General features: G+C 36.0%; 6 protein-coding genes across 6 annotated transcripts; 1 reads left to right on the forward strand and 5 right to left on the reverse strand.

The window, feature by feature from the left end:
• Positions 1-2,056: 2,056 nt before the first annotated feature.
• Positions 2,057-3,518, reverse strand: PHYBLDRAFT_89094 (carbohydrate esterase family 4 protein; the record flags this gene model as incomplete). The annotated part of the gene is made up of 3 exons (XM_018443707.1): positions 2,057-2,736; positions 2,854-2,953; positions 3,102-3,518. Coding segments are annotated over 3 exons (1,197 nt in total), but the record flags the coding sequence as incomplete, so codon positions are not given.
• Positions 3,519-4,024: 506 nt separating this feature from the next.
• Positions 4,025-7,040, reverse strand: PHYBLDRAFT_58452 (hypothetical protein; the record flags this gene model as incomplete). Its single annotated transcript, XM_018440327.1, has 5 exons — positions 4,025-4,052; positions 4,771-5,076; positions 5,229-5,296; positions 5,406-6,409; positions 6,911-7,040. The coding sequence occupies 5 exons, from the start codon at positions 7,038-7,040 to the stop codon at positions 4,025-4,027; spliced, it is 1,536 nt and encodes a 511-aa protein (XP_018297441.1).
• Positions 7,041-12,726: 5,686 nt separating this feature from the next.
• On the forward strand, positions 12,727-14,368 carry PHYBLDRAFT_35051 (chitin deacetylase). The gene has a single exon (XM_018440043.1). It carries the CDS (start codon positions 12,840-12,842, stop codon positions 14,217-14,219), a length of 1,380 nt encoding a protein of 459 aa, XP_018297442.1. The 5' UTR covers positions 12,727-12,839; the 3' UTR covers positions 14,220-14,368.
• Positions 14,369-15,765: 1,397 nt separating this feature from the next.
• PHYBLDRAFT_139434 (hypothetical protein) lies at positions 15,766-16,054 on the reverse strand (the record flags this gene model as incomplete). Its single annotated transcript, XM_018430224.1, has 2 exons — positions 15,766-15,851; positions 15,964-16,054. 2 exons carry the CDS (start codon positions 16,052-16,054, stop codon positions 15,766-15,768), a joined length of 177 nt encoding a protein of 58 aa, XP_018297443.1.
• A 738-nt stretch (positions 16,055-16,792) lies between these two features.
• PHYBLDRAFT_75502 (hypothetical protein) lies at positions 16,793-21,252 on the reverse strand (the record flags this gene model as incomplete). The annotated part of the gene is made up of 14 exons (XM_018443063.1): positions 16,793-17,148; positions 17,281-17,402; positions 17,540-17,719; positions 17,781-18,070; positions 18,208-18,327; positions 18,429-18,547; positions 18,669-18,915; positions 19,064-19,817; positions 19,911-20,018; positions 20,128-20,244; positions 20,489-20,556; positions 20,713-20,873; positions 20,979-21,023; positions 21,155-21,252. The coding sequence occupies 14 exons, from the start codon at positions 21,250-21,252 to the stop codon at positions 17,022-17,024; spliced, it is 2,556 nt and encodes an 851-aa protein (XP_018297444.1). The 3' UTR covers positions 16,793-17,021.
• A 1,069-nt stretch (positions 21,253-22,321) lies between these two features.
• PHYBLDRAFT_107057 (hypothetical protein) lies at positions 22,322-23,246 on the reverse strand (the record flags this gene model as incomplete). Its single annotated transcript, XM_018427974.1, has 2 exons — positions 22,322-22,871; positions 23,053-23,246. 2 exons carry the CDS (start codon positions 23,244-23,246, stop codon positions 22,322-22,324), a joined length of 744 nt encoding a protein of 247 aa, XP_018297445.1.
• Between the last annotated feature and the right edge of the window lie 3,166 nt (positions 23,247-26,412).

Raw genomic sequence — 26,412 nt, forward strand, 5'->3', positions numbered from 1 at the left:
TGTTGATAGTGTTCTTATAACTGGTCTTACAATGTCCATGTACAAGATGCAATTTCTCGGTTCTGGAGTTTACCGAATGGTTGAGTTGAGCAAGTCCTCACTCTTCCAAAACCTCCAGTGCCTCGCCTCACTTCCTTCCATTGTCACCAACCTTCTGCAGCTTAATATATGAAATCTTGTCATGCAATGTAAAGCAATATCAATTCAAATAAAAAGAAATCATTCGTAAGGCAGACAAGCTGGTTAAGGATCGGCTGCTAGATAGCTCCAACGCTATGGCCACAACTTACAGCCCCCTCTTCTTTCATAGCTTCGGAAAAATGAAGTTAGTTCGATAAAAGTAACAAAAAATAATATTTATTTACCATTCTATTCCTATCCTTATAAAACTTATTATATGCAATATACCCTCTTCATATATTTCTTGTCAATATCACTATGATCAATATTAGTACTACTTTAAAGATTATTATTGCAATGTCTGATTGGAGACGGATACCGTATTTATCACAAAAATACACAATTGTTTTATTATGAAAGGAATAAGCAAGTTTCTCATTTTTTTTTAAAAAAAAAGATATTATAGATAAAAAGGCTCTACTAACGGGTTAGCTGATAATCGCTCTTGGGACATTGTGCACCGATCAAAATGCTCAAGCTATTTATTATTATTATCTTTGTAATTTGTTGCCAAGGCAATAAGAATACTCGTCTTCTCCAAAAGCTTTCCAGTTCCCTTTTTTTTAAGGACACGTTTAAACATATTCTTATGTTGAATGTATTGGCCTATTAGAAATCCTTTATGTTGTTAAGTTTCTGATGCAACCAACTCCTACTTGATCTACTTTTAGGAATTATACTTCCAGATGAGCCCTAAAATCAAAATCATTAAGCACACCGGGGGGGGGGGGGGGGGGGGGGGGGGAACTTTGCTCTATAACTCGTTTATCTGCAGATTTTGTAATTGCACAAGCTAGAATCCCAAAAAAATAAACCTTGTCTATTTCAACAACACGAACACACCAAAAAAATAAATAGAAGAGATAAATAAACCTTTCTTAGTAAATTGAATTTATCAATTTTTTTTTATAGGACTGATACTTTACTAGCTAATTTACCATAATCATTCTCAAGTCTACAGCGCATTCTTTTTTCTTCATTTTTTTTATTAAAGTATAAATATAATATTGGCAATAATTAACGTAATACTAGTAGGTTTCAAATTGAGACACATCCCGAAATAAATTAAAAAAAAATGAAACATGCTTTTGCCACTGTTAACACACTATAAATTGAAGTGGTCGTGATCACGACTCCCAGTGTGTTTTTTTTTTAAAAAAAAGAGACATTATAAGCTTAATCAATATATATCGCATTCTTATCTTATTGCAAAGAAACTTTATTGGTCGGCATTGGTTGCAAGTATTGTGGGCCCATTATATACCGACAGGATGAGCTAATGTCTAGCAGTTGAAAGCTGGGGGCGATAAACTACACCGCCGATATATATTGCAAGATACATTAAAAGAAGCTAAAAAAGAAAAAAAAGAAAAAAAGGGACCTTTTCTTTTCAAAGCAGTGTCGAAAAGATTATGCATATATATATGCGCCATAAATTGTAGTACATTGTACAGAGTGTTGTAAGACATATTATGCAACAGATTTATATGATTATAATAATGATAATGACAATAATACCAATGATAGATAATTAATAATAGTAGTAATAGTAATAGTATAATTAGGTTACATTAAGCACACACCCATATATAATATACATATCTGTATGTAAGTATGTAGGTATGTAGGTATATGTGTATGTAGGTATATATGTATGTATGTACATATGTATGCAAGGGAATGAAAAAACATAAAGGTTGATAGAAAATAAACAAGGTTCAGATCAAGATGAACTTTCTTTCTCCTTTCTCTCTCTCTCTCTCTCTCTCTCTTTTGATGCTTAAATGTAAAGAATAAATAAGCCTGAGATCAAACTAAGCCAGATGACCGTTACACATTTGTTTGCTGTGACACTCGTATGAGCACCACTTGTTTTACTGTTGCTGGTAGTACTCTCGGCACCTGAACCAACTCCTGATGATCCGACCGAAAGGGTAGCATCTTGGGTGGTAGAAGGAGACACAGAAGATATGCCGGCAGCAGAATCAGAGGATGAGGAGGCTGTAGGGTTACCGGGAGGATAGACAAAATTTTCTTCCCAGTAAGGATAGGCCATTTGGACGCATTCATTCCAGGGTACAAGACGGAAAGCTTCCTGAACCTGAGGTAGCCACTTCTCGGCCATTGAAACAGTGGCGTCGTTGAGTTCATGCTGAAGAACGATATGTCCGCGTTGGTTGTCTGTACCACTCTTGCGGGCGTTGATCCACTTTTCAAAGTATCCGTCCACAGTAGCAGGCGGCAGATTTCCGCCGCCACTGCCGGGCATGTTCCAGTCGTTGGTGTCTTGGTCCCACAAGACGGTTGTCATACCCATCTGCCAGGCAATAGCTCGTACACGATCGTCTACATCGCCGTAAGGAGGGCGCCAGCACCGAGGAGTGACTCCAGTGACTTCCTTGATTGCGCGCAAGGTCCAGTAAAATTGAGCAACTATCTGTTGATTGGTTTGAGAGGTCATGGCAGGATGAGACCAGGTGTGAACACAAATGGTGTGGCCATCTGCCAAGGCACGTTGTGCAGCGGCAGGGGCGTTGACAACATTAGATCCAATGTCTAGTCAGAGAAAAGAAAAAATGGTTTAGTGGAAATGAACTTTTTATTTATTTATTTATTTATGTAAGCAAGACTATTGTATAGTAAATAGCTAGATAGTGAGGTAATTGTACTTACAAAAGAGACCAGCCTTTTGATTATTGGCCGCTAAAGAGTCGTAAAGATTTGGCTCGGCCCATTGACCAGCATCTGCAGTAAGGGGTCCATCATCGTATGTCTAAGAGAGAAAATAAGAAGATGATACGAATAAGTTTTGCTTTTTTTTTGGGTTATTGAATATATATATATATATATATCATAAACATAAGATTAAATCTTAGGCACTAGTCATAATTTTATTTTATAAATATTTCTATAGAACTTACAAGTCCCCAATCGCCCGCGGTTGGACAGAATGCTACATCGGCAGGGATGTTGCTTCTCTTTGAAACAGTGCATCCAGAAGCGCTCCACCAACAATCAGGATCAGAAGCACTGTATCCGGTCATTTTGACACCGCCGCCCGAACCTGCCTGTCGGACAGCAGAGTTGGGAACCTGGGTCCAGTCAAGGCTATTGATTACAGCAACCACTTCGGCAGATGTTGGATCAGGGGCTTTCCAGGCTTGAGGATATCCGGTCAGTGGACCAACTGCTGCAGTAAATGGACCAGTTGGGACAGGGCCTGTAGGATAGCTCTGGACATTTCCGGCCATTGGTTGAATATCAGACAGCCAAGAAGGCGACACTTGTGCAGGAACACCACCGCTATTTGTATCTGTTGATGATGTAGTTGATGTAGTTGGTGAAGATGGGACTGCAGCACTAAGAGATTGAGCAGCCGGAGATGATGTTGCTCCGTTCATAGAAACAGCATCTTGACCACTAGGTGCGCCATTTACAGAAACTCCCAGCAGAAGAAGCACAAGAAGACGCTTGGTGCAAGTAATTCCCATCTGAAGAGAGAATGATATTATAGACAAAAGAAAAAGAAAAAAAAAGAAATAAAGAACAATAGAGAAAGAGAGAGAGAGAGAGATCAAGGGGAAGTTGAAGGGTGCTTTATAGAGAAAGCGAAATCTGTTCAAGAAACAGACATATAAATAGTACACATACACATACACATACGCACGCACACACACACACACATATTTATATATATATAATTGAAGAATTTTTTTACCAAGTGCGGGAGAACCCGTTCACTTAAATAACATATTCGATTGATCTCATAGTGTTTTGTTTTGTTTTGGTGAAATGAATGTGGGACAAGCAACGGTAGAGCTGTGTATTAAGATTGCATTTATTTTTATTCCAAATCTTGTTGGTTATTTTTTCTAATTTTGAATATATATTCTATATAATTAAATGATGATAATACTTCTTTTTATAGGTAATTTGAGTGTATTTCCCCTTTTATAGATATATAAAGACAAAATATAACTTTCGACACACCCACCCACACACACACACACATTAAGTTTGTTGTGTATTCAACTTGAATTTTTTGCTTATATTTATTTTAAAGATTATAATTTTTTTTTTTTAAAGAAAAAATCACAATCCTCTTTTGAAATATATATGTATAAAAAAGTATCACAGTATGTGGTGGGAATTACACATTAAAGAAACATAAGAAAAAAAATCATTTTAATTTATTGTATTGTATTGTATTGAGTTTTATTTTATTTTTGCTTGAATGCACAAGAAAAAAAGAAAAGATGAATAGTAAAGAGAAAGATCGAGATGTACAGGCAAGAAATGATAAAGGAATAGATAAACGTGAATTTGAAGCAAGACGTAAAGAAGTATTTCCGTTCAAATGTGTAAAAAATAAAATAAAAAAGAATAAGAACAAGTGGGTTGAACAGAAAAAGAGAGAAATGATTGTGATTTGTGTGATTTGTGTGATTTGTGTGATTTGTGTGATTTGTGATTTTGAAATGTGTGATAGTTTTCTTTTAAGAAAAAATCGCAAAAAAAAAGCTTTCTTTTACATATCTTTTCTACCTTTTTCTATCTATTTTTTTTTGGGGGGGATGGTTTTGGTTTTACTTTGTTCGTCGTCTTGCTTTTTTGTGCATGTCATTTCCATTGGCAATAATGTCCTGGTGGATCAATGGGAAGGACATGTCGTGCGTGCGAGGCAAGCAAAGGACAGGTGAGATACGTGAAGAGGTGGAGGACGCAGAGGAAGACGGAGGCGTGGGGCAGTTGAGAAGAACGCTATTATTGGCTCGTTTTGGACAGTAGCGGTATTCTGGAAAGGCTTCCTTGTGCGCCTGTTTTTCTTGCTCGGCCAGATCATGCCATGGTTTCTTTTCTTTCTCCGTCAGGCGAGCCCAGCGTCTCGAAGCACGTCTAGATACAGAATTTACATAATTAAATAGACGGTTATTATTGATATTAATGTTATGTGGTGTAAAAGTAGTATAAGTTCAGATTACAATAAAAGTAATGTATATGTGTGTGTGTATTGACTTTCTTTCTTTCTTTATTTCTTTATTTCTTACTTTGAAATTTCTTCTGCGCGAAGGGTCGGGTCTTCGGTCTTCAAGGCCTGGCCATAATGGCATCGGAACTAATTACAATCAAACACAAAATATATGTTTAATAATGGACAATGAATTGTGGACTTCTTTTGTTATATATGTATATTTAAAATAATAATAATAATAATAAAGGCTTACATGAATCCATGCATTTCTTGGGCGTTTGATGTGAGCATTTTTTGTCAGGAACATGCTCTGATCAAGACCAATTTGTGACTTATTCATTGCATGCACAGTAAAAGACACTCGGTCAAAAGTGCCGTGCGGTTGGCGGAGATCTACGGCTGTCTCTATAATGTTATCCAGACGCGTGGGTAGAAGAAGAAGACGATCTTGTCTGTGGTTGAGATAATTGTTATTGTTATTGTTTTTGTTATTGTTATTGTTATTGTTATTGTGGTCAGGGGTGTTTGTCATGGTTGCAGTAACAGCACGGGAAAGGTTTGGAGTAGCACTTTGGGTAGCACTATTATTGTTTGTAGCACTACTGACAGCACTTGCGGCAGCAGCCGAAGCAGCAGCCATGGTGGGAGATGTGGGCAAAGGAATATGATTGAGTGGATCAATCAGACCTTGTTGCTGGTTCTGCTCCTGTTCTTGATATTGATATTGTTCTACAGCTGGTCTAGGTAAAATTGGCATCGATCGACGCGGGATGGGTATCTGGAGTGCGGGTATCTTGTTGGTTTGTGTAAATGATAATTTACCACAAGGTATCATATAATTATGCTGATGCTGATGTTGATGTTGATGTTGATGTTGATGCTGATGCTGATGCTGATGCTGATTATGATTGTTATTGCTACTGTATTCTTCTTCTTTTTCTTCTTCTTTATCTTGTTTATACATTTGAAGTGTAGGCCGGGAATGGAGAATACCGGGGATTGTTGCCCGCCTGTCGCGCTTTGCCGTAGGAGGACAGACAAAAGAGGAGGGCAGTGAGAGCCGATGTCTTTCTTTCAGAGCTGGAAAAAAATCTGGACGAAAGGCAGACTCATACTCTTGCAGATGCATGCTGAGGAGTGGGACTGGTTCAAGAAAGGCCGGGAGTGGATGACTGGATGATGAGAGATGAGATTCGTCATCTGATGGATCTTCAGAGATGGTTGGTTTTGGTGAGGTTGGTGATGGAGAGCTTGTATCTATTGGTGTATTTGTGTTTTGTGTGTAGATGGAAGTAAGTTTTCTTTTGTTCTTGAATTCTGATGTGTTTTCATTTTGTCTTGTACAAGATAGATAAAATGGGTGCAGCATAAAAATATATATATATTTATACAATTTAAATATATTTATATTTATATTTGTATTTGTATTTATATATTTGAATGTGTATTTGTACAGATGATAATTTAAAGAAGTTATAGAATAAAGAAAGAGGCATGAACTTTTTATTTTATTTTAAAATAATAATAAAATTGTAATTGTTCTTATTTTCTATTAATTGCATATATATATTTATATTTATATATATTTTTATATGATTCTATAGGTTGATTTATTCATATATTTTGATTTGATTTGTTTTATTTATTTTGTATGTAAAGAAATATAGATATTATATATATTTTTTTAAATGATTTCAAGTGTGTAATAGTAATATTTTTTTTTCCTTTTTTTTAAAAAAAAAGATTATTGTTCTTTACCCATTAATTCTAGCATCGGTGGTAGTTCGAACGGAGAAGCTGATAATGGTGGAGTAGAAAAGGCTGTTGAGTAATGTTTTGGAGAGAAGGCAGGAGGCATGCTGACAAAAACGGGTGACATCAAAGGCATCGTAGCTAATTATTACTACTAGTACTACTATTCGTTTTCTTTATAGTTATCTATATACCTAGAGTTAATTTGTAAAGGAAGAGGGGAGAAGTATAGATACTATGAATTTGATATATAAAATGTATGTATGTATGTATGTATGTATGTATGTATGTATATATGTATGTATGTAGATATTGATAATATATGAATAATATATAGATAATAAAATATATGGATAATAATATAAGGAAAAAAAATAGAAGAAGAAAGAAAGAAAGAAAGAAAGAAAGTAAAAATAATAATAATAGAATGTCAAGCAAAAAAGCAAGGCACAGACGCGAAAACCAGTCAAAAAGGAAGAGAAGTGTAGTAGAAGGGGAAATAAGAAAAAAAAAAAAAAAAGGCAAAAATGGAAGACCCATCAAACATGGTCTTTTTGGACTGGGCTCACAACTGGCATTAAAATATCAATTTTAATAATAATTTTCTTTTGTGCTATGGTCAATTCAATTGATATTGCCACACACAACTCACAGCTCACAACTCACAACGCACAACGCACAACGCACAACGCACAATGCACGTACTAGAGTGTCACTTCTTTAACCAAGTCCGCCCACAAACCATTTTTATACTCAAAATTATGTGTATATATACAAAAAGAGGTAAAGAGGTAAAGAGGTAAAGAGGTAAAGAGGTAGATAGGTAGAGAGACAAAGCGTTCGCCATCTATTGTTAAAACATATTTTTTTCTTTGTGTTTCAACAATCTTTCAATCGATTGATTATTCTTATCCACCTCCCCTTTATATCTTTTGTAATCCGGCCCCTTGTTATATATATAAATATATTCCAACTCACTTGTGTCACTCTCCGCTCATCAAACAATGAGCGAGTGAAAACAACTCAAACATTTACACTGTCAAACACCCCCTCTCTCTTTCTCTCTCTTTCACCTCTCCTCTTCTTCTTCCTTTCCACCCCCAAACCCAGGCAATATAGTACTAAAGCTTATTTTATTTTGGATTTCCGCCACATTTTCTTTTAATTCTCTTATTGTCGTTATGCTATTATATTTGGGTGTGTGAGAGAGAAGTTCTTGCAAGTATCAAATAAAACAAAAAACATATCATATATGTATATATAATTATATGTATGTGTGATGCTCTTGTTTAATGCCTTGACCTGTCACCACATGAATAACAATCTTTGAGTGTCAAACATCAATTCCTTATGACACAACTCCTGCATCCCAGCCTTTTTTTTTAAAAAAAAAACCCTTATCCTGCCCTCTTTTCTTTCTTTCTCTTTCTCCCCTGCGGCTGTATGTATGTGTAGGTGTGTGTAGCTCATTATTCCTCTCAATCCTGGCGTCATCTCTTTCTAGTGATACAACATACCACAGACACATCAACATGCGTACTGATTGTAAAGCGTTTCAGGTTATAAGAATTGATAAAAGAAATGTTTGTAGAATTTGTTTTGGATTCATTATATAATGAATTATGGCTAGTACTAACAGCCTAACATTAAGCTTATTTCTGGGTATAGTAATTGAAAGCTCGAATAAAATCCATAGTATTAATGATAAGCAATTATCAAGTACAAATATCAGCTATCCTACAGCACATAGCGTTTCTATCTAACTGGACTAGTCTGTGATGACCTATCCGGGACGATGTCTTTCTTAAATCCTTTAGGTCAAAATGATGTATCCTAAAAAAAATACAATATATTCAATTAATAGTCCTTTGCACACTACATTTAGACTTGGTCAATAGCAAGTTATGTAGAAGATTATAAGGAGTTTTTGGCATTTAATTGTGATACAATCTTGGATTTTTTTTTACTATTCATTGACCTTCTTACGCGGATCATGTATTTCTTTTTCTTTCATCTACTTGTATTACCATAAAGTAGGCCAATCTTTGCCATTGAGAAAAATTAGAACCAAAGCTGTTTACCCTTTCCTCCAAAGATATTGAGTCATGTAATGCTGTACTTAGTATTCACGTTGTCAGTAGGTTCATATTATACCCTTCTTTTTCGTACCGAGCGTAAGTTAATCATCATGGGGGTTTTTTTTTGGGATCCAGGTTACAGTGTATCTTACATGCCAGTTAAATTATGGATTGTATGCTATGATTGAAATTTATTCAATCACTATACCCCAAGACATGTATAATCCCCGTAGATATATCAGTAGCTGTGAAGATTTGGTGCCCTTTAACGAATTCCACAAAAACTATTGTAAAAAAAATTACACAAGGAATCAGTAATTCTGTTTTCAAAGAATAATTTAACACAAGCAAAAACCGCAAACAGCTATACCCTTTCATCGTCAAAAATTAGAATGAAAAGGAGGAAATGTCCTTAGCCAAGCTTAAAGAAGCATTTAAGCTTTGAAAGCTATCAGACCCCTCAACATGACACAACAATTGAGAACGGAGTAGGAACAATAAAGCACAAAAAATATAGAATCCAAGTCCGAGAAAAGTTTAGCTTAGCTTTTAGAAAAAAAAAAGGCTTTCGAAAAATGGTGAGATCCATACAGATCCTACTCTTCTCCTGAACAAGTGCAAGTGCTCTTAGATAGTGTTGAGAGAGCCGCTCAGCATTATATCAAGAGGTACAAGGATGACGAATAAAAAGAAGAAGAAAAACGCCTGCCTGCTCGGAGACAACGAACCAAAATGACAATAGGAACTCAAGACTGAGCATACCTATTTTCTATGCGACTTCTTCAGCAAGACTCCAGAAACAATGCTTTGCTGATCAAGGGATGCGTTGATTGAGATGATTCGTGATATCAGCTCAATCACTGTGCTGTCATACACCCTTGCGTACCTTGCTCTGGATAATTTCTTGACACTCAAGAAATGAATCTGCTGCAAAACAAGAAGTAACTGGCAAACTTGGAGTAAAGATCCAATATTCTGAACTGTCTAAATTAAAGAATACTTTTTTTTTCTCCAAAAGAAGTAAGAAAATGTCTGCAGTTTAAAAATGAGCTTTGTCTGAAAATAAAATTGAGAACGTCCCAAAATTTGTATAAAAATATGGTATTGTTTAAGCATCATGTGACAAGAAGCACAATATTGTACAGATTTGCAACATTTGATCTATTGAACTGTTGCAGGCAAAAACAGTTATATAAATATAAATTGAATATGAATCTGGTTGCCACGGTAACAAAATATTGCCAGTGCAAAAAATTGCTACCATGGTAACAGACTATTGTCATGGTAACAAACTATTACATAGCAACACATTATTGTCATGGTAACAGATTATCGCCATAGTAACATATTATTGTCATGGTAACAAGTATGAACACTTTGTTTCCAATTGTAATATATTGTATTTCGTTGTATTTTACGGTATGACCAAGTTAATTAACCAGAAAGAACAAAGGGATATACGTATATATTTAGAGAGTGAGAGAAAAATTAAACAAAAGAGGGGGCAGGGGAAAGAAGATCTGTTTTGCTCCGTTTTGTTGATGATCGAATCACACGCTAAAGCTCATATCGCTCGGGAGTCCCGGAGATTGACCCAGTACCTTGATGTGACACGTACACACATTTATATAAACATCAATGGTTTTGTCCTCTCTTTCATTTATTTTATTTTATTCTTCTATACAATAATAGTAACAGTAATAGTAATAGACCGCGTTTCAAATATGCACCTCACGACTACTTTAAATAATACAAATACTAATAATAATGGTTTTGTACCTGTTCATTTTATTTATTTATTTATTTATCTTTTTAACGTTTCTGTTTCTGTTATTGTTACTGTTACTGTCTTTGTGTGGAAATTACATCAATCATACTTTACCTCATCCATAGCCGATTTTTTTTTGTTCTTCTTTCTTTATGACTTCTGATTTCTCCCCTCCCAACCAACCTGACTAAACTTTTTTTTATTCTTTTATTTTATATAAAAAGAATAAAAATACACGCTTAGCATATTTATAGCTTTTTTTTTTGTTTTGTTTTAGACGACCGCCATTTTGTGCCTCCCTCTTTCTTTTTATTTTTTTACTTTGTTACCTTTGTGAGCTATCTTGCACATGGTTTTCCTATTTTAGTATTCTCTGTATGTTCCACCCAGGATACTGTTCTTTTCAGATTTTTTTTTTTGATTCTTGATTTTTCAGCCTCCTGTTTATAATAGTATATATATAAATTCTCGCCTAGAGAAGTCGCAGCTCTTAAAATCCAGCACATGCGCCATCAAATAACAAATAACAACGAACAACGAACAAATAATTAAGAATTAAAAATTAAAAATTAAAAATTAAACAATTGGATTTTTTTTTAGGGTTTTTAAACCTTCACATTTTTCTCTATTTATTTTCTCTTCTTTTTATAAAAACAAAAAGGTGACTGTAAAATAGCTTATATCGAATAAATATTTTTTTCTTATTTTTTTTTTAAAAAAAAAGGAAACGCAAGCGGCTTAAACTATATGCCTCTATTAGATATCAACACATTAACATGCTTACATGCATATTTATGTATCTATATGCTTGTATATCGTTTTCAGTTTGTTGAATCGGAGCCATTCAAATATACAAAATATTGCAGCCTCAATATGTTTCTTTGTTTTTGATTATATATATAAATATATAAAATATTTCTAAGCGAGTTTGTCATTTATAAAAAAAAGTAAAGATATATGTTTCGTCATTTCATTTATATATATACATGTACGTTTGTTTATTTCTGGGTATAAATACATATAAATCAATAAAAATGGTAAAATACAAAAATAAGAAAAGAATATATCCTAGTTTGGGTATTAAAAAAAGAAACAAGTACCAACTCAACTCTATAGGAATATATATACATATATATATATATATACATATATATATATGTACAAAAGAAAACTAAAAATACAAAGTTAAATATTTTACCCACGAAAGGAAACATAAAGTATGAATAGTATAAATACTTAAATATCTAATGGGTTATTGTGTAGAATCCAGAAATAAGCACCCCTAATTATTACGTCTTTTTTAAATGTATGCTTTCTAGAAATCTACTTGTCTACTTGTTTTTACTTAAAGTGATAATAAAGGGAATGAATTGATGCTTTGTATGTAGCTCTATTTAACCCGTCAACCTATATACATAAATAATACTTATTTGAATTCAAAAATAGATAAATTATCAATGACTAAGCTTGGGTCTATTTTATGCTTATCTTATGTTTATGTTTATATCATTCATTAACTCTCAGTAAAAAAAATGGGTTTTTTTGTTCTCCTTTTTTTGTCCGTTTTATCCCACTGTACTGACCAATATTCCAGTATATATTATTTCTGTAAATATCTTTGGCGGTTAAACTCATAGACAATAGCCGGAGAAAACACAGACACACAGACACATACACAAACAAACAACATGTATATGTATATAATAAATTGAAACAGAAATAGAATATGAAAACTATTATTATTATACACTTATAGAAAATAAAATAAAAAAAAAAGCCATCTTCACGTCCGATTACTTAAAAGCTACACGACAGATTGAATACAAAAAAGTATAAAAAAGTATTATAAATATCATATTCTCTATAGTATAATATAATAAAAAGCTATAAAAAGGATATCCTCTTATCTGTCTTGTAACAAAAATAATATATATATATATATATATATATTCATCGTTTAGCTACCTTTCTTTTCTAATTTCTATATTTCTATATTTTCATACTTTTTCTTCTTCTTGTTGATTTACTATACATATAAATACTTATACATATTCATACATACATACACACTCGTATATATATATATATCATGCAACTCGCAATTATTGGTGCCATGGTACTTGCTACTGGCTCATTTGTCTCGGCAGCAACCCCAACATCATCTGGAATTCTGGCTGTCGCTTCTCCTACTTGGCTGCCTGATTTCCCCAAGCCTTCAAACGTCCTCAGCGGCTATCCAACCGGTCCTCTAGACACAACTTCAACACTCTCCCATGACTCGCTTGATCTCACAGTCTATCCTGAACCCTGGACATCTCCATCGACAACCCATGCCGAAGTGCAGGCTGTCTTCAATGCAATCGACTGGGACCATGTGCCGGCCGCATCAACCCACAAGGCAAAGTCAAACGGTGATCTTGATTTTGCAGGCTACGACGAAAACACTGATCCATACTGCTGGTGGTCTGACACCAACTGTGTCGATCCAAAGGTCACATATCTGCCAAGTGACATCTCTTACTGCCCCAACGCTGGCGACTGGGGCCTGACCTACGACGACGGTCCGTTCAACCCAACCGGAAACTCAGCCGTTGACAAGTACGCCGAGCCAAATCTCTACAACTTCCTGGCCACCACAAACCAAAAGTCGACCTTGTTCTACATTGGTTCCAATGTTGCAACTTTCCCAGCTGCCGCCCAGCGTGCCCTCAACGATGGTCATGTTCTGTGCGTTCACACCTGGTCCCATCCCCAGATGACCTCCCAGTCCAATATCCAGGTCGTTGCCGAACTTTACTGGACTCTGCGTGCCATCAAGGAGGCAACCGGTATTACTTCTCGCTGCTGGCGCCCTCCATATGGTGATGTCGACGATCGTGTACGCGCAATTGCCTGGCAAATGGGCTTGCGCACCATTCTCTGGGACGAAGACACCAACGACTGGGACATGCCCGGAGAAGGTGGAGGAAACCTGGCTCCCAGTAAGGTCGACAGTTACTTCCAAGGCTGGATCGATGCTCGAAACAGCGGCAAGGACAACAAGCGTGGTCACATTGTTCTCGAACATGAATTGAACAACTCTACTGTTTCCATGACCGAGAAGTGGCTTCCTAAGCTCCAGCAAGTATTCAACGTCGTCTCGGTTCACGCTTGCATGAACATTTCGCAGCCTTACTGGGAAGAAAACTGGGTCTACCCCACCGAAGCCAACAATATCACTACTTCTACTCCTGTTTCTGCTTCATCTGCTGCTTCTCAATCATTTTCAGCTACTCCCGTCCTGTCTCTTGCTCCTTCTGCTGTATCCTCTGCATCATCCTCTGCTGCTGACTCGTCCGACAAACAGTCAGATTCCGCTTCCTCAGCTGAAGGTCTCAAGAGTGCTTCCACTGACAGTGGAGCGTCTAATCTGTTTGTTTCTGGGTCCATTACTCTTGTTGCTATTGCCACAGCTCTTTGGCTGTCTTAAGATCTGTAGTTTTCATAACAGCTCTAATCTTTTAAACCACAATAATATATATATATAAATATATATAAAATTATATCTTTCTTTCTTTTTTCTTTTGGTTTCTTCCAACCATAATTGCCATTATAAAATAAAGAATTTAATTCAACGTATATGTCTGTCTGTCTGTCTGTATTTACACACACTGTTTGATTTTTTTTGCTGAGCTCTTTACACGCTACACATACAGATGTTTACGTTTTTAAATATATATCTTTGCGCAGCGCAGCGTATATTATATACTATTTGTTTATTTTGAATTGAATGACTAAAATATTATAGCTAAATAGATAGAAAGCTTATAGACATAGTTATATTTTGAATGCCGTATTTGAAATAATGTTCTTCCTTTATTTTATTTTCTTTTCTTTTTGATGTGCTTGTAAGTGGTTTACCCAGAGTAATGTACAGATGTCATTTTTGTACTTCTCCCAGAGTTACTCAGCTTTTGTGGTCCTGTACAACCCGCGGTATCGTTACACAGCTGTTTCTATTTATTTCTCGCTTTCTCTCTTTTCTTTTCTTTTTGTGTTACAAGCATGACAATACCTTCTTTATTTCTTTTCTTCTTTTTATATATAAAATATATTTATATATTCTTTATATTTTTACCTGCCAAACTATGAGATGATAAATTACTGTATGTATATTTGTCGTGAATGTTTTTATTTTATTTTATTTATTTATTTATTGTTTACTCCTTTTTTTTGTTTACTAATTTTAATATTATTTTAAAGCAGCTCTTATAATTGTGTATGCGTAAATGATTTGACGGGATATCTTGATCATCATCATCATCATACTTATAAGTATATGTGTATGTATTCTCCTATTCTCCTTCTACAGACCCACGGCATAGGCACACATCTATCTGCACAGGTGTGTATGTGTGTAAGAAATCTATAGAGAGATAGGCAGAGAATATAAATTCAGGCTAAACCCGAGCATTACTTGCTTTTATGGCAATATAAATAGTCTTTTTAAAGTAGAAATATTTTTTTTTTAGATATATATATATATATATATATTTAGCATTTTATAGACAGGATTGTTCCCGGGCATGGTAAACTATTAACCAAAAAAATAAATAAATTATATTGGGTTTGGAAATACAGATTCTATTGTGTGTGAAAATAGTAAATTATATACGTAGATTCCATTCTATAGATTTATAATCACACATATATACAATCTACCTATATTTCAAATATTATATATTTATAAGAGCATTAATTATATTCCTCTTGATCAACATAAAAACAAAAATAAATTAATAAATGAAATGAGTGTGATTTTGGTTTGTGGTTTTATATAAACCTGGAATCAAATATATTCAAACGTAACATTATGAAAAGGAAGAAAGAGAGAAGAACAAAAGAGGGTTTAACTTTCTTCAATTGGCTTCAATTGGTTTCAATTGGACTGAACCGAGTGTAATTGGAATTGGAATTTGGATTGGAATGGATTTGGAATGGATTTGAGTGTTCATATGCCTGTCTTTTCTTTTTTTTCATGGTTGTTCACAGGTACCGTACACAGCCCCGTTGTAACGTCGACAATAAAGGCCGTCCAAACAAACCAGATTCTGTGAGCATTCTATAAATGAAAGGCATATAAATAAGTGTAGGGATATTACTCTGCCAAATCCAATGTGTGTTTACACAAAGTAATAATACTATTTCTATTGTTTTGGTTTACAAACTCTTACCGTTGTGTAGTGTACGGAGATTTGGTAAATCGACTGCCTGAGTAGAGATAACAGCAGATAGTACCAAGAGCACAGAGATGAGCCACTTCATTTGATTATATGGGCTATATGTATTTATAGAATAAAAGATGATAAAGATGAAGAAGAAGAAAAGATGTTCAACAGAATGATATTTTCAAATATTTTATTCTTATTACTGGTATTGCACTTTTGATTTTATACCTGTAATTTCTATAAATCAAATGTATTAAATACTAATACTAATTTGGTCTTTTCGAATGCATTGACTACATCGACTACATTGAAACAAGAATTTTGAAGGCAACTGTACTGCAAGGTGTTCCATTAGCTTTTTTTTAGTACATATATATTTTTGATATCCATGATCTTGAGACATCAATAATATATCGTGTACGACATCTTCACCTATACCCAGCCATATATCTGTATGTATATTTATAATTCAAATTAAGTGCACAGGTAATATTCTACAAACCCCCTTTTTCATTTTTCTTTAAAGAATAAACAACAACAGCTAATAGTAATAGCTGGCGAGTGTAATTGTGTTTCCAAAATACCTTAGTCTATTTTCTTATTATTATCTTCAACGTCTTTTTACAAAGCTGCTTTTATGTAGTTGTATTGGTTATTCTGATACTTGGTCTTGTATTCCTATAAAATAAGTCTATATATGTACATAATCATAATTCATTCCAAAAATATATAATTTCTCTTTATAAATATAACTACAAAATACAAATATTCTTGATTTGGATCATTATGCACTTCATTTATGATTTTCATTTACACAGCATTTAAGCCTCTTTTTCTGTTTTATTTTATTTTGACTTATCTCAAACCAGTATATATATATAGAATATTTATAATACAAGGCAGAGAAAAAAAAAGAAAAGAAAAATAATCATGTGATTATTATATTGTCACCATCCCCTTCACAAGCAAACAGGTAACTGAAAAATATGATTTAAGAAAATAAAGATCAAGATCATTCTTATAAGAAATGCATCTATGTGTAGGTGTAAGGAGATTACTATTCTCTACCATGCTCTAGAGGCATGGGTCAATTGACCTATAGGTAAGAGTGTAAATCGAGTGGTTGTGGAGACCATAGGAAGTACATTGGGTTGGTTCTGCTGGACCAGTCCTTTGGTTACTGCCTTGTTACTATACAAATCATAAAGCATAAAATATAACAGATTAAATATTCAAATAATCCCCGAGTAAATAGATGGTAAGTTATTGCTGCTACACATAGCTATAAACTCTACATTTCATTATATACGTGAATTTGCTTACCTCTCAAATATTTCTCCATTGGAGCATGCAAGTGTGTGCAAGAACAATGTCTGCTTTAAATAAAACCGCTCTATCCGAACATCAAAGTGGGGAGAAAATGCAGCCCAGTTGATTGGATCAATCTAAACATTATTTGTAGTCAATCAATTGAGTAAGTATTACGATGGACATATAAAATAAAACGTAAGCTTTACAAACAAACACACACACACACACAGGTATATATATATATTACTAATGATGATAAAAGAAATCTTACATGTTTCTTAACGTTATCAAGATTAAGCCGTCCTCCTTGGCGTAGTACAAATCCCATGAATTGTAAATCAAACATCAACTGGAGTGCACCTCTTTCTGTCATTACTCGATCTTCCAAAAACACATCAAGTGTCTCTTGCAATACAGCTAATAATTGATTAACAAGCGTCTGTACAACCTTCTGTAGCATTGAAAAATCAAAGTTAAAAACAAAAGCGAAAATAAGTATATGGAGAACTTACTTTGTTCAGCAGCATCATCTGGATACGTTGCATTTCCTCACAAACACTAAACAGGGCCCGTACAGTTGGGTGTGTTGCCTGGCTTGGTAAAGGGCCCTCTCTCTGTTCTTCTTTGTCCTCTTCTGTGTCTTCCCACAACATAACTGCTGCACAGTGATCATCCCATGCTGTATTCTTGAGTGCCCCATCAACCAATATTTCAAAACAACTAGCCACCCTTTTGACCCAGGGAGTATGCGCCTCCTCGAATAACCGCATAAAATCATTTTGCAGACCAGTGTAGCTTGGATCTAATTTAGTATTTAGTATTTAGTATACAATATTATAATGGCAATTACACATTTATATATTCTTGGCTTTATTTTTAAAAAATGGTTTCAAGGAGATCTTGGAATGACGTTTGAAGGTTGTATGTACTATATTTTACCTTTATCGATTGCACTACGAAGCTTAAGGCTTGAAAGAGTGGTGAGGGCCAATGGAAGAGATTGGGAATGCTGAGCCAAAGACCGGGCCAATCTACCGATCAATAATGATGCATCACTCGCTAAGCGAATAAACACATTCATATATATGTACATTTTGAAACTTTGTTATTATCGCTATTATTATTTAGTGATCAAATTTTAATTTTTAATTTTTTTTTACCTTTCTTGTTGTCTTTCCATTCGGTTACTTGGTTTAATAAGGCACGTAGACTTGAGCAATATTGAGATATGGCTTGTATAACGTTTGATTGAAAGTAAGACCAGAGTTGCTGAGTACTCCTTAGTCATCAACAAAACAAAAAGGAAAGGCGCAAGATAAAGTCAATGGTTTAGATGATTGGATTATTGCAAGACAGTAGCAACATCAACAACAACACTAAGAAAACATATCTTGCCTTACTTTTTAGCATCAAACGAGTCTTGGCTGGCAAATGATGCATGAGCCTCCTGGTCTTTACGGATAGTGTCCAACGTAGTCTCAAACGCATTATATCCTTGCTCAATCCACGAAGTCTCGCCCTGGGCCAACTTGGTGAGAGTAAGTTTGAATGCACCCATGTCTGCAACAGAAGATAGACTCAGCAAACTATCGGATGCTGCGGACCGAGACTTATTGGAAGGCCAGAGGGATGTTGAGAAATCTCCACCTAGCAAAAGAAACAAACAAACAAACACACAGATACATATGCAGATAATGAGACAACCTTGCGCTACAGTTGAGAGGGGGTGGGGAGATTTGGAAGGAAAATAAAAACTGAGAATGAGTTTCTCTCAACTTTCTCCCTGTCTCCTTACATTGCTTAGTGACCAGAGATGGTGAAAGAATGATCGTGGGCTGATCGGACAAGGTTTTGAGAGCTTTGTCAATCAAATGTTTTGCATGCCCATCGAACGAATCTTTAAACAGGCAATCCCACAACGAATAAGAGTGACCTAGTACACGGGAACATACTTGCTTCCAAGACGAGTCTTGAGATTCAAGTAGTTGCCACACCTTTGAACGAGCCTGCACCAGCTTGTGCTGGGTATCCAGAGGCCCAAGCATTTCCGGTAGTGGGCTTGTCAGTACATTTTGTATTTCTTTAAGCCACTCTTCAGCCATCTGCCGGATTGAGCCAAGATCCAAAGGATCATCTGCCAATGTGGGCGTGTACTGCTGTACCGATTCTGGCAAGTATCGTACCAAGAGATGCGCGTTTGTACTAGGCGAAAATACAGACGTGATCGCAGGCAAGGGGGTATTGTTAGGAGACGAAGGGTTTGGAAGAGAAAAATTTGTTTCCATGTCGCGGGCATATAATTCAAAGGCGCTGGGGGAGCTAGTAAACGCAATAGTGTCAATGTGTGCAAGCGTGCGTTGGATGGCGTATATGATGTCTCGCAAATGGGAACCAAGACGCTGCTCAGCTGTTTCGGCTACAGAAGACTTAAGAGAAGTATGGATTGTGTCTTTAATTCCCTGAGTACGCATCCTAAACAGTTCTTCTAGACTTGTTGTATAAGTCCTTTGATCCAGTAGCATTAATACCAAAAGGTCTTCTGCTACATGCTTTTATACCAGCACACACACACAGAAAATGAATTTAGGTTGTTCGTTAATTTTCTGTTTTACATATACAATAGCCAGAATTTTCTTTCTTACTTCACCAGATTGTTCTGTAACTCGTAAATGAAGTGTGGCTTTGTGCACAATCTGAGGCATAAAGAAGTTTATGGCATCCCATTGGCGGCGAATAACTGGAAACGCAGCCTGATTACAACCATATAAGTATAAATATACATATACATTTTACCAAAGAAGAAAAAATCCAATCGTACGCTTATTTTCTCTCTATCGCTCTATTTCTATTTTAACTTACATTTGTATCAACAGGTTTGCAGTCAGATTCTTCCAAGAGGTAATCATGAACTACTTTTGCGAGTGTGTACAATCGGCCTGCTTGTAGATATCGGTGATGTTCTAATGCGTGCCATATCTAACAGTTGTAAGGTACGTGTGTATATACATATGCGTGCATATATTTGTATTTAACGATTTTGGTATTTTATTTATATCTTGCGGTTTTCATCCACTAATGTTTATTTCATCTTCAATTCATGAATCTTGCTTTTCTCTCTCCAAAATTGCTTTATTATAACAGTAACAGTAATAATAATAGTAATTATGTATATACGTGCGTGTGTAGGTGGGTACGAAACGTAAAATTCTCTAAAGCTTACTTGTTCAGGTACGTCTGCCAGTGACTTAATTAATGCAGCCAATGTGTACACTGGACGCTGTTGTCGACCTTAAATTTAAGTTGATAAATATACATACATACATACATACAAACATTTAATAGCTATTTTCTCTTTTTATTTTACTTGTATCTTTAAACATACCATACACACATATACGCATTTATCTATGTATATATGCATGTATATATATATATATATATTACCTGTAACCGGGTGACTGTCCCGTACAAGAGCTGCTTTTTGTCGCACAGCATGACCATCACACACTGATTGCATTCGTCGCAACTTTTCTTGTATCTTGTTAGCATTCTTGCTCATTGCAATAATGCAATCAGCTGCTGAGATGAGATCTAGATATTGTTCACTAGAACAGGAGCAATAACAATGTACATACAGTTGATCATGTAGTCGTTGGAAAATATAATGAGTTTGTTGTATTCATCGTTAAACCCCAATTTTATATACTCACCCAACTCTGGCTCGTAATTCTTTCTTTTGTGTCTCAATTGCCACTCTAATCAAACATGTTAATCAGCAATATATATATGTGTGTGGGTGTGTATTTAAAGAAATAGATAATAATAGTAGAAAACTTTAAAAAACAAAGTATAAAAAAGTTGAAAGGCTTCAATATATTCTCATTACCGTGTCTTTTTTTCAAGGGACCGTACCTGAGCTATACTAGCTTGTGATAGTACAGTGTCTGGGTCGCTGTTAAGCACGGCATCGTCCAAGATGACCATAATGTGAAAGTGTGAGTGAGTGAATGTATGTGTGTGTTTTAGAGATTGTCCAAAAGAAGACGTTCCAACCAGTCGGTCTCTTAATAATCTTTTTTCTTTCTTTCTATCGTTTCGTTCTTTTCAGTAACTAAATCAAATCAAATCAAGCCAAAAGTTTGTAGGATGAGGTTAATTGGTAGTTTATGAGAGAAAGTGTGGCTTGAGATTTGGAGGAGAGTTCTACTATGGTATAAGCACAATATTGAAAGTTCTTGTATCTAAAGAATTTATATACTGCCATGCTAACGATGATAATATTAGTAAGTACGGCACCAATACATATTTTATTGCTGTATTCTACACTTCATAACACACTGTTTGTGGGACTGTGCTTAATATTTTAGACCACTGGATATTAACTGACCACTAGAAAAGAGTATGAAAAGAAAAGAATACATTAAATGCTTTTATTTTAATATAACGAAATAAAGTGTATGAATAATATATATGTTTATATGCTTATAGCAACATAGACAAAGAGAAAGAATCAAGGGAAGAAACCTTGTAAAATTTTAAGTGTGAATGCGAGTTGTAAGATTAGGAATTATTGAGCTGAAGAAGTAAATAAATAGATAAATAAATAAATAGGTAAATAGGTAGGTAAGTGAGTAAATAGGTAAATAGGTAAATAGAAATAAAGAAAAGAGGTGAAAGGGAAGAGGATATTTGTAATGAACATCAATAAATAATCTATATCAATGAATAAAGGAATAAGACAAGATAAAGTAAGGTAGTATTATTCTTCAATTTCTTGAATGGTATCATTGTCTATGCCATTATCCGCATGTGATCTCTCAGACTCATACATTTCCTTGCGTTTATCCATGCTTTTTTCAAGGGCGTCGCAATAGTTTTGGTACTTGATGATTTCGTGCAGCATGTATTTTGATTTTGATTCCCAGTTGGACAACACCTTTGCGTGGTTCTGACTCTTTGCAGGAAACTTGAAAAAATAATAATATTAATATTAATATCATTATCATTTTTTTTGTAATAAAGATAAAAGTAAAGAAGAAGAACTGGTAAAAAGCTATATTAAACAAGTATATATGTATGCTTGTTTTCTCACCTTTATAAGAATCTTCTTTTTTAATTCACGGTGTTCATTAATATCACTGTTGAGTGTCGAGAGATGTTTCTGAAGAGAGTCGTACTGCTCTTTTTCGTTAAGAGGACTGGCAACCATTGGTGGAGCAGGTGGTTTCCAATCATAAATCGTCACAGCATCAGGATCAGACAGAGCACTTCCGGTAGGAACACGCTCAATTGTGTCGAGATCCAGAAAGACGTCGTTGAGACATGAATTCCATCCATACTCCATGTTGCTTACACCACCAGGAAGAGGCTCTTTACTCTCGCGTGCAGCCCAGTAGTTGGCTGTGGCTACCCACTCATTTACTTGTTCTTGTGAGGCAGCTTGAAACAAATACACTCCTCCATTAGGCTGCTGAATAGCAAAAACATGAGGTCTTTGGCGGTTGTATCCAGGAGGTGGTAAGACATTAGAGAGTGTGTGAGAAAATTGGATTGTACCCAATAGCTGTGAATGAGACTGAAATAATAATAAAAAAATAGTGAGACTTTTTTAAACAAAACAACACAAAAACAGCCCAACAATATCAAATGTCTTTAAAATTTGGTTGTTGACTTACGGCCCATTTATTCCCCACTTGCCCACTAGAAAAGGAGGCTGTCGCAGATTGTTTGGTAATAGAATCAGCAAAACTGGTAAAGCTTGCACTGCTGGCCCGCAGCATCGACCGTCTTTCAACTTCTCCAGAGTTATGAAGAGCGTACATTTTGATCTCTCCTTGGCCAATTGTCACAAAGATCTCTCTCCACTCACGATGCTTGGCCTTGTGTGTTGCACTCTCTAGTAAATGTTTGCGAATCAAGACACCTTCTTTGAGATAAGGCGGCTGGGAAGCAAACAAGGCCGAGCCATGAGTGTGCATAAATTGAACCATAGGGGGCTGTGGCGTCAGTTTTCGAGACTGACTCAAGGTGCGAGTGGTGACAAAAGATCCCATCGAAGTAGCCGAGGCAACCGAAGAAAATGAGTCTCGGCGTGGAGAACGGGGTGGTGGAGGTGGCGAAGATGATCGCATAACAGCTGCACTAACGCTTGTTTTGAGCTGTATGTCTTCTGGTAAAGTGCTTTCGCGCGTGCTCTTGCGAATCATCCCATTAACACTACGCTTCATGTCGGCAACACGCCTTCCACCTAAAATACTGCTTCGCTTCTCGAGAGTATGACCAGGTGCTGATAGTGGTTGTAAGATTTGGTGGTGTTTTACTGACACATACATATCCTAAAATATTATAATAAGTAACTTCGTACTAATGTAACAGAAACGCTTTACTTTATTTTAAATTATTAATATTACTACTGTTTACCTTGAGCCATATTTCCATATCTGCCTCCCACGCTTTTTCGTCAGAAACTCCACGACGTTGTTTGTTGTCACTTATTTTCTGTTCGTGAATTGTGCTCATTGTGTTCTTTACAAACGCTTGTCGAGTCATTCGGGCATAGTTTCCTTGTGCCACATGAAGATCAGTGTTAAGAAGCAAAAGAGAGTAAACCACAGCATAAACAATATCTAATGCATTTTTAATAAATATATTAATAATATGTTTTGGGGCGTGAGGTATCAATTGATATATATTTGCATACCTGCACTTCCAAATATACATCTTGGATTGCATGCCCAGTATCGTTGGGCAAACACTTCTAGAATACGATCAATCTGCTGAGCTTCGGCTTTAAAATAAAGCTTACTGCACAATTTACTAAATAATATATATATATATATATAATATAAAAGATTTTATTCGAATTATTGTCATTGGCATTGTCATTGTCATTATCATTGTCATTGTTTCTTTGCCTATTTATTTGCGTCTATCTGTCCATATGTCTCTTTTTTTAACTTACCGAAAGGCTCCGTCAAGGCGCATTCGAGAGAATTGGAAGTTATTAAGATAGTAATACAATGCCTTGCTGTTTGTTGTTTGACCTAACCACTCTGCCATACGCTCCTTGGGCACAAATGTCGCATCTTCTTCCCAAAGCCGTTTGGCAGCCTCTTTGGCTTCTGTATCGGCATCTAAATTTTCGATCGACGATTCACTTGTGGTAGTGTTTGTACTAATACTGGAATCGCTAGGAGATGTATTTGTGCGTGGATCTCTCACAAGTGCAACATGGCTAGTCTGGTGTGTCCAAGATTCTTGCAGAAATACATCTAGATAGCTGTGTGATCCGGCACGCTCATGGGTAAGATTCTCTTTGCTTGGAATTGGGGGTAGAGGCTGATGTTGAATCGGGAGATGAATCTCCGGGATTTTTACGACGGACGGAGTGGTGTTTGTGTTTGTAGAAGTGGTATTGATGGTTGAACTAGTAACAGTAGCAGTAGCAGTAGCAGTAGCAGTAGCAGTAGTAAATGTAGGAGCAGAAACGGAAATAAACATTGGAATCGTATTGGTACTTCCGCTAGTCTTGACTTTAGAAACTTGTGCAGGCAGAGAAGTAGGGGAGTCACTTGTGGAACTAGTTGCACCAGAAGATGAAGGTGGGAGCGGTAAAGGTACTTCCTCGGCAAAACTCTTTGAAGGATTAATTTGTCGTTTCGGAGCACTTCCACTTTGCCTTTTCCAATTTAGCATCGCTGCTGCAAGATCCTCAGGCGGACGACTGTTGCGTCTTTGTTGGATTTTACTATTTGGATTGGGCATTACACTAAACATCAGTCCACCCGCACTACCAAAATGTCCACCACTCAGCCGTTTTGCCAAGGTTGCCTCTTTTTTCTCCCGTTCCACATCCTCCTGAGATGGCCCTGTAGCATCTACAAACAAATCATCATCATCATCATCGTCGTCGTCATCGTCATCGTCATCATCATCATCAACGTTTTCGTCAGAGTCACTTCCGTCAGGGGAATCAGGTACCAGACGTGCCCCATGGCGCGGATTGACATTTTGTTGAACAATCTCTGCAAGTGTTTTTTTATCAATTTGTTTCTGGGTGGGTGTATCAGCCGTATCTTCCTCCTCATCCTCCTCTTCTTCATTGCCGTTTTTGCTTTCCTGGCCTCGAGCCTCGTTTTCTTCTATTTCTGCTACAATAATTTCATTTGAGTCATCCTCATCCTCATCGTCGTCGTCTTTTTCATCTCCATTTTTTGGCTCAATATATGCAATGTCTGTGGAATGATAAGATTCCGCAAAAGTACTATATATAGAATATGATCCTGATGATTTGCGTGTAGATGCTTGAGACCACCGGGAAGGCTGTTCTTCTGGTGAGGAGGGACAGGCAGTAGTTACCGGAACTGGCTGGGATATAGAAGCTGTGATTGGGATCTGAGGTAAAGTGTCTCTATAGCTTGATCGTTGTTTGTAGACAGATGGTGTACGGGAGCGATAGTCGGCTTGTATTGGTGGTTCTGGTGTTAGAGTTGGGGGTTCGGGGGTCAGGATTGGGCTCGAAAGACTCTGGGGTGGAGGAGGTGCGAGTGGAATATTATGATGCATGCGAGACGACCTGATAGAGTTGTGAGAGGCAGGACTGGCTACTGGTATAGGTCGAACCTGAGGTTGTAAATCCAGAATATCTTCTTCTACTGCCTGTTTTGGAGTAATTATATATTTTTATTTTCTTTTGTAACTATTATGTTTTTGAAGTTACCATTCCAAATTTCTTAAATAGACGACCAAAGCCTAGTAGAGTGCCTTTTGTGTTAGGCTAGTAGAGAAAGTTAAAATAAGCGCTTTTGAATTAAGAATACTGACTAGGAATATACCTTGCGATGATGGTCATCTAATGATCCTTCGAGAGATGAGGTCTTGTGTCTAGTGTCATGATCGGTTGTTTCGTAGTGATCTTGGTTATCGTTAATGGAGCGAGTGGTTCGGGGATGAGACTGGTTGATGTCGGCATGCCCAAATCGTGCAAACATTGTCTTTCTGTCTTGTGAAGGGCGATGGTGGTGGTCGTCTTTTGAAGGTGGGATAATGCGAGAATTAGGTACCATAGTGGACATATGCTGGTAAGTGTAGATAGATAATAGAAATAAGAATAAATATAAAACAAAACAAAACAAAGTAAATAAA

Source organism: Phycomyces blakesleeanus (assembly GCF_001638985.1).
Source record: "Phycomyces blakesleeanus NRRL 1555(-) unplaced genomic scaffold PHYBLscaffold_2, whole genome shotgun sequence".
NCBI lineage: Eukaryota > Fungi > Mucoromycota > Mucoromycetes > Mucorales > Phycomycetaceae > Phycomyces > Phycomyces blakesleeanus.

What these genes read in the sequence shown, in the direction of transcription:
- PHYBLDRAFT_35051 (XM_018440043.1), top strand. Translation starts at nt 12,840, where the DNA reads ATGCAACTCGCAATTATTGGTGCCATGGTACTTGCTACTGGCTCATTT.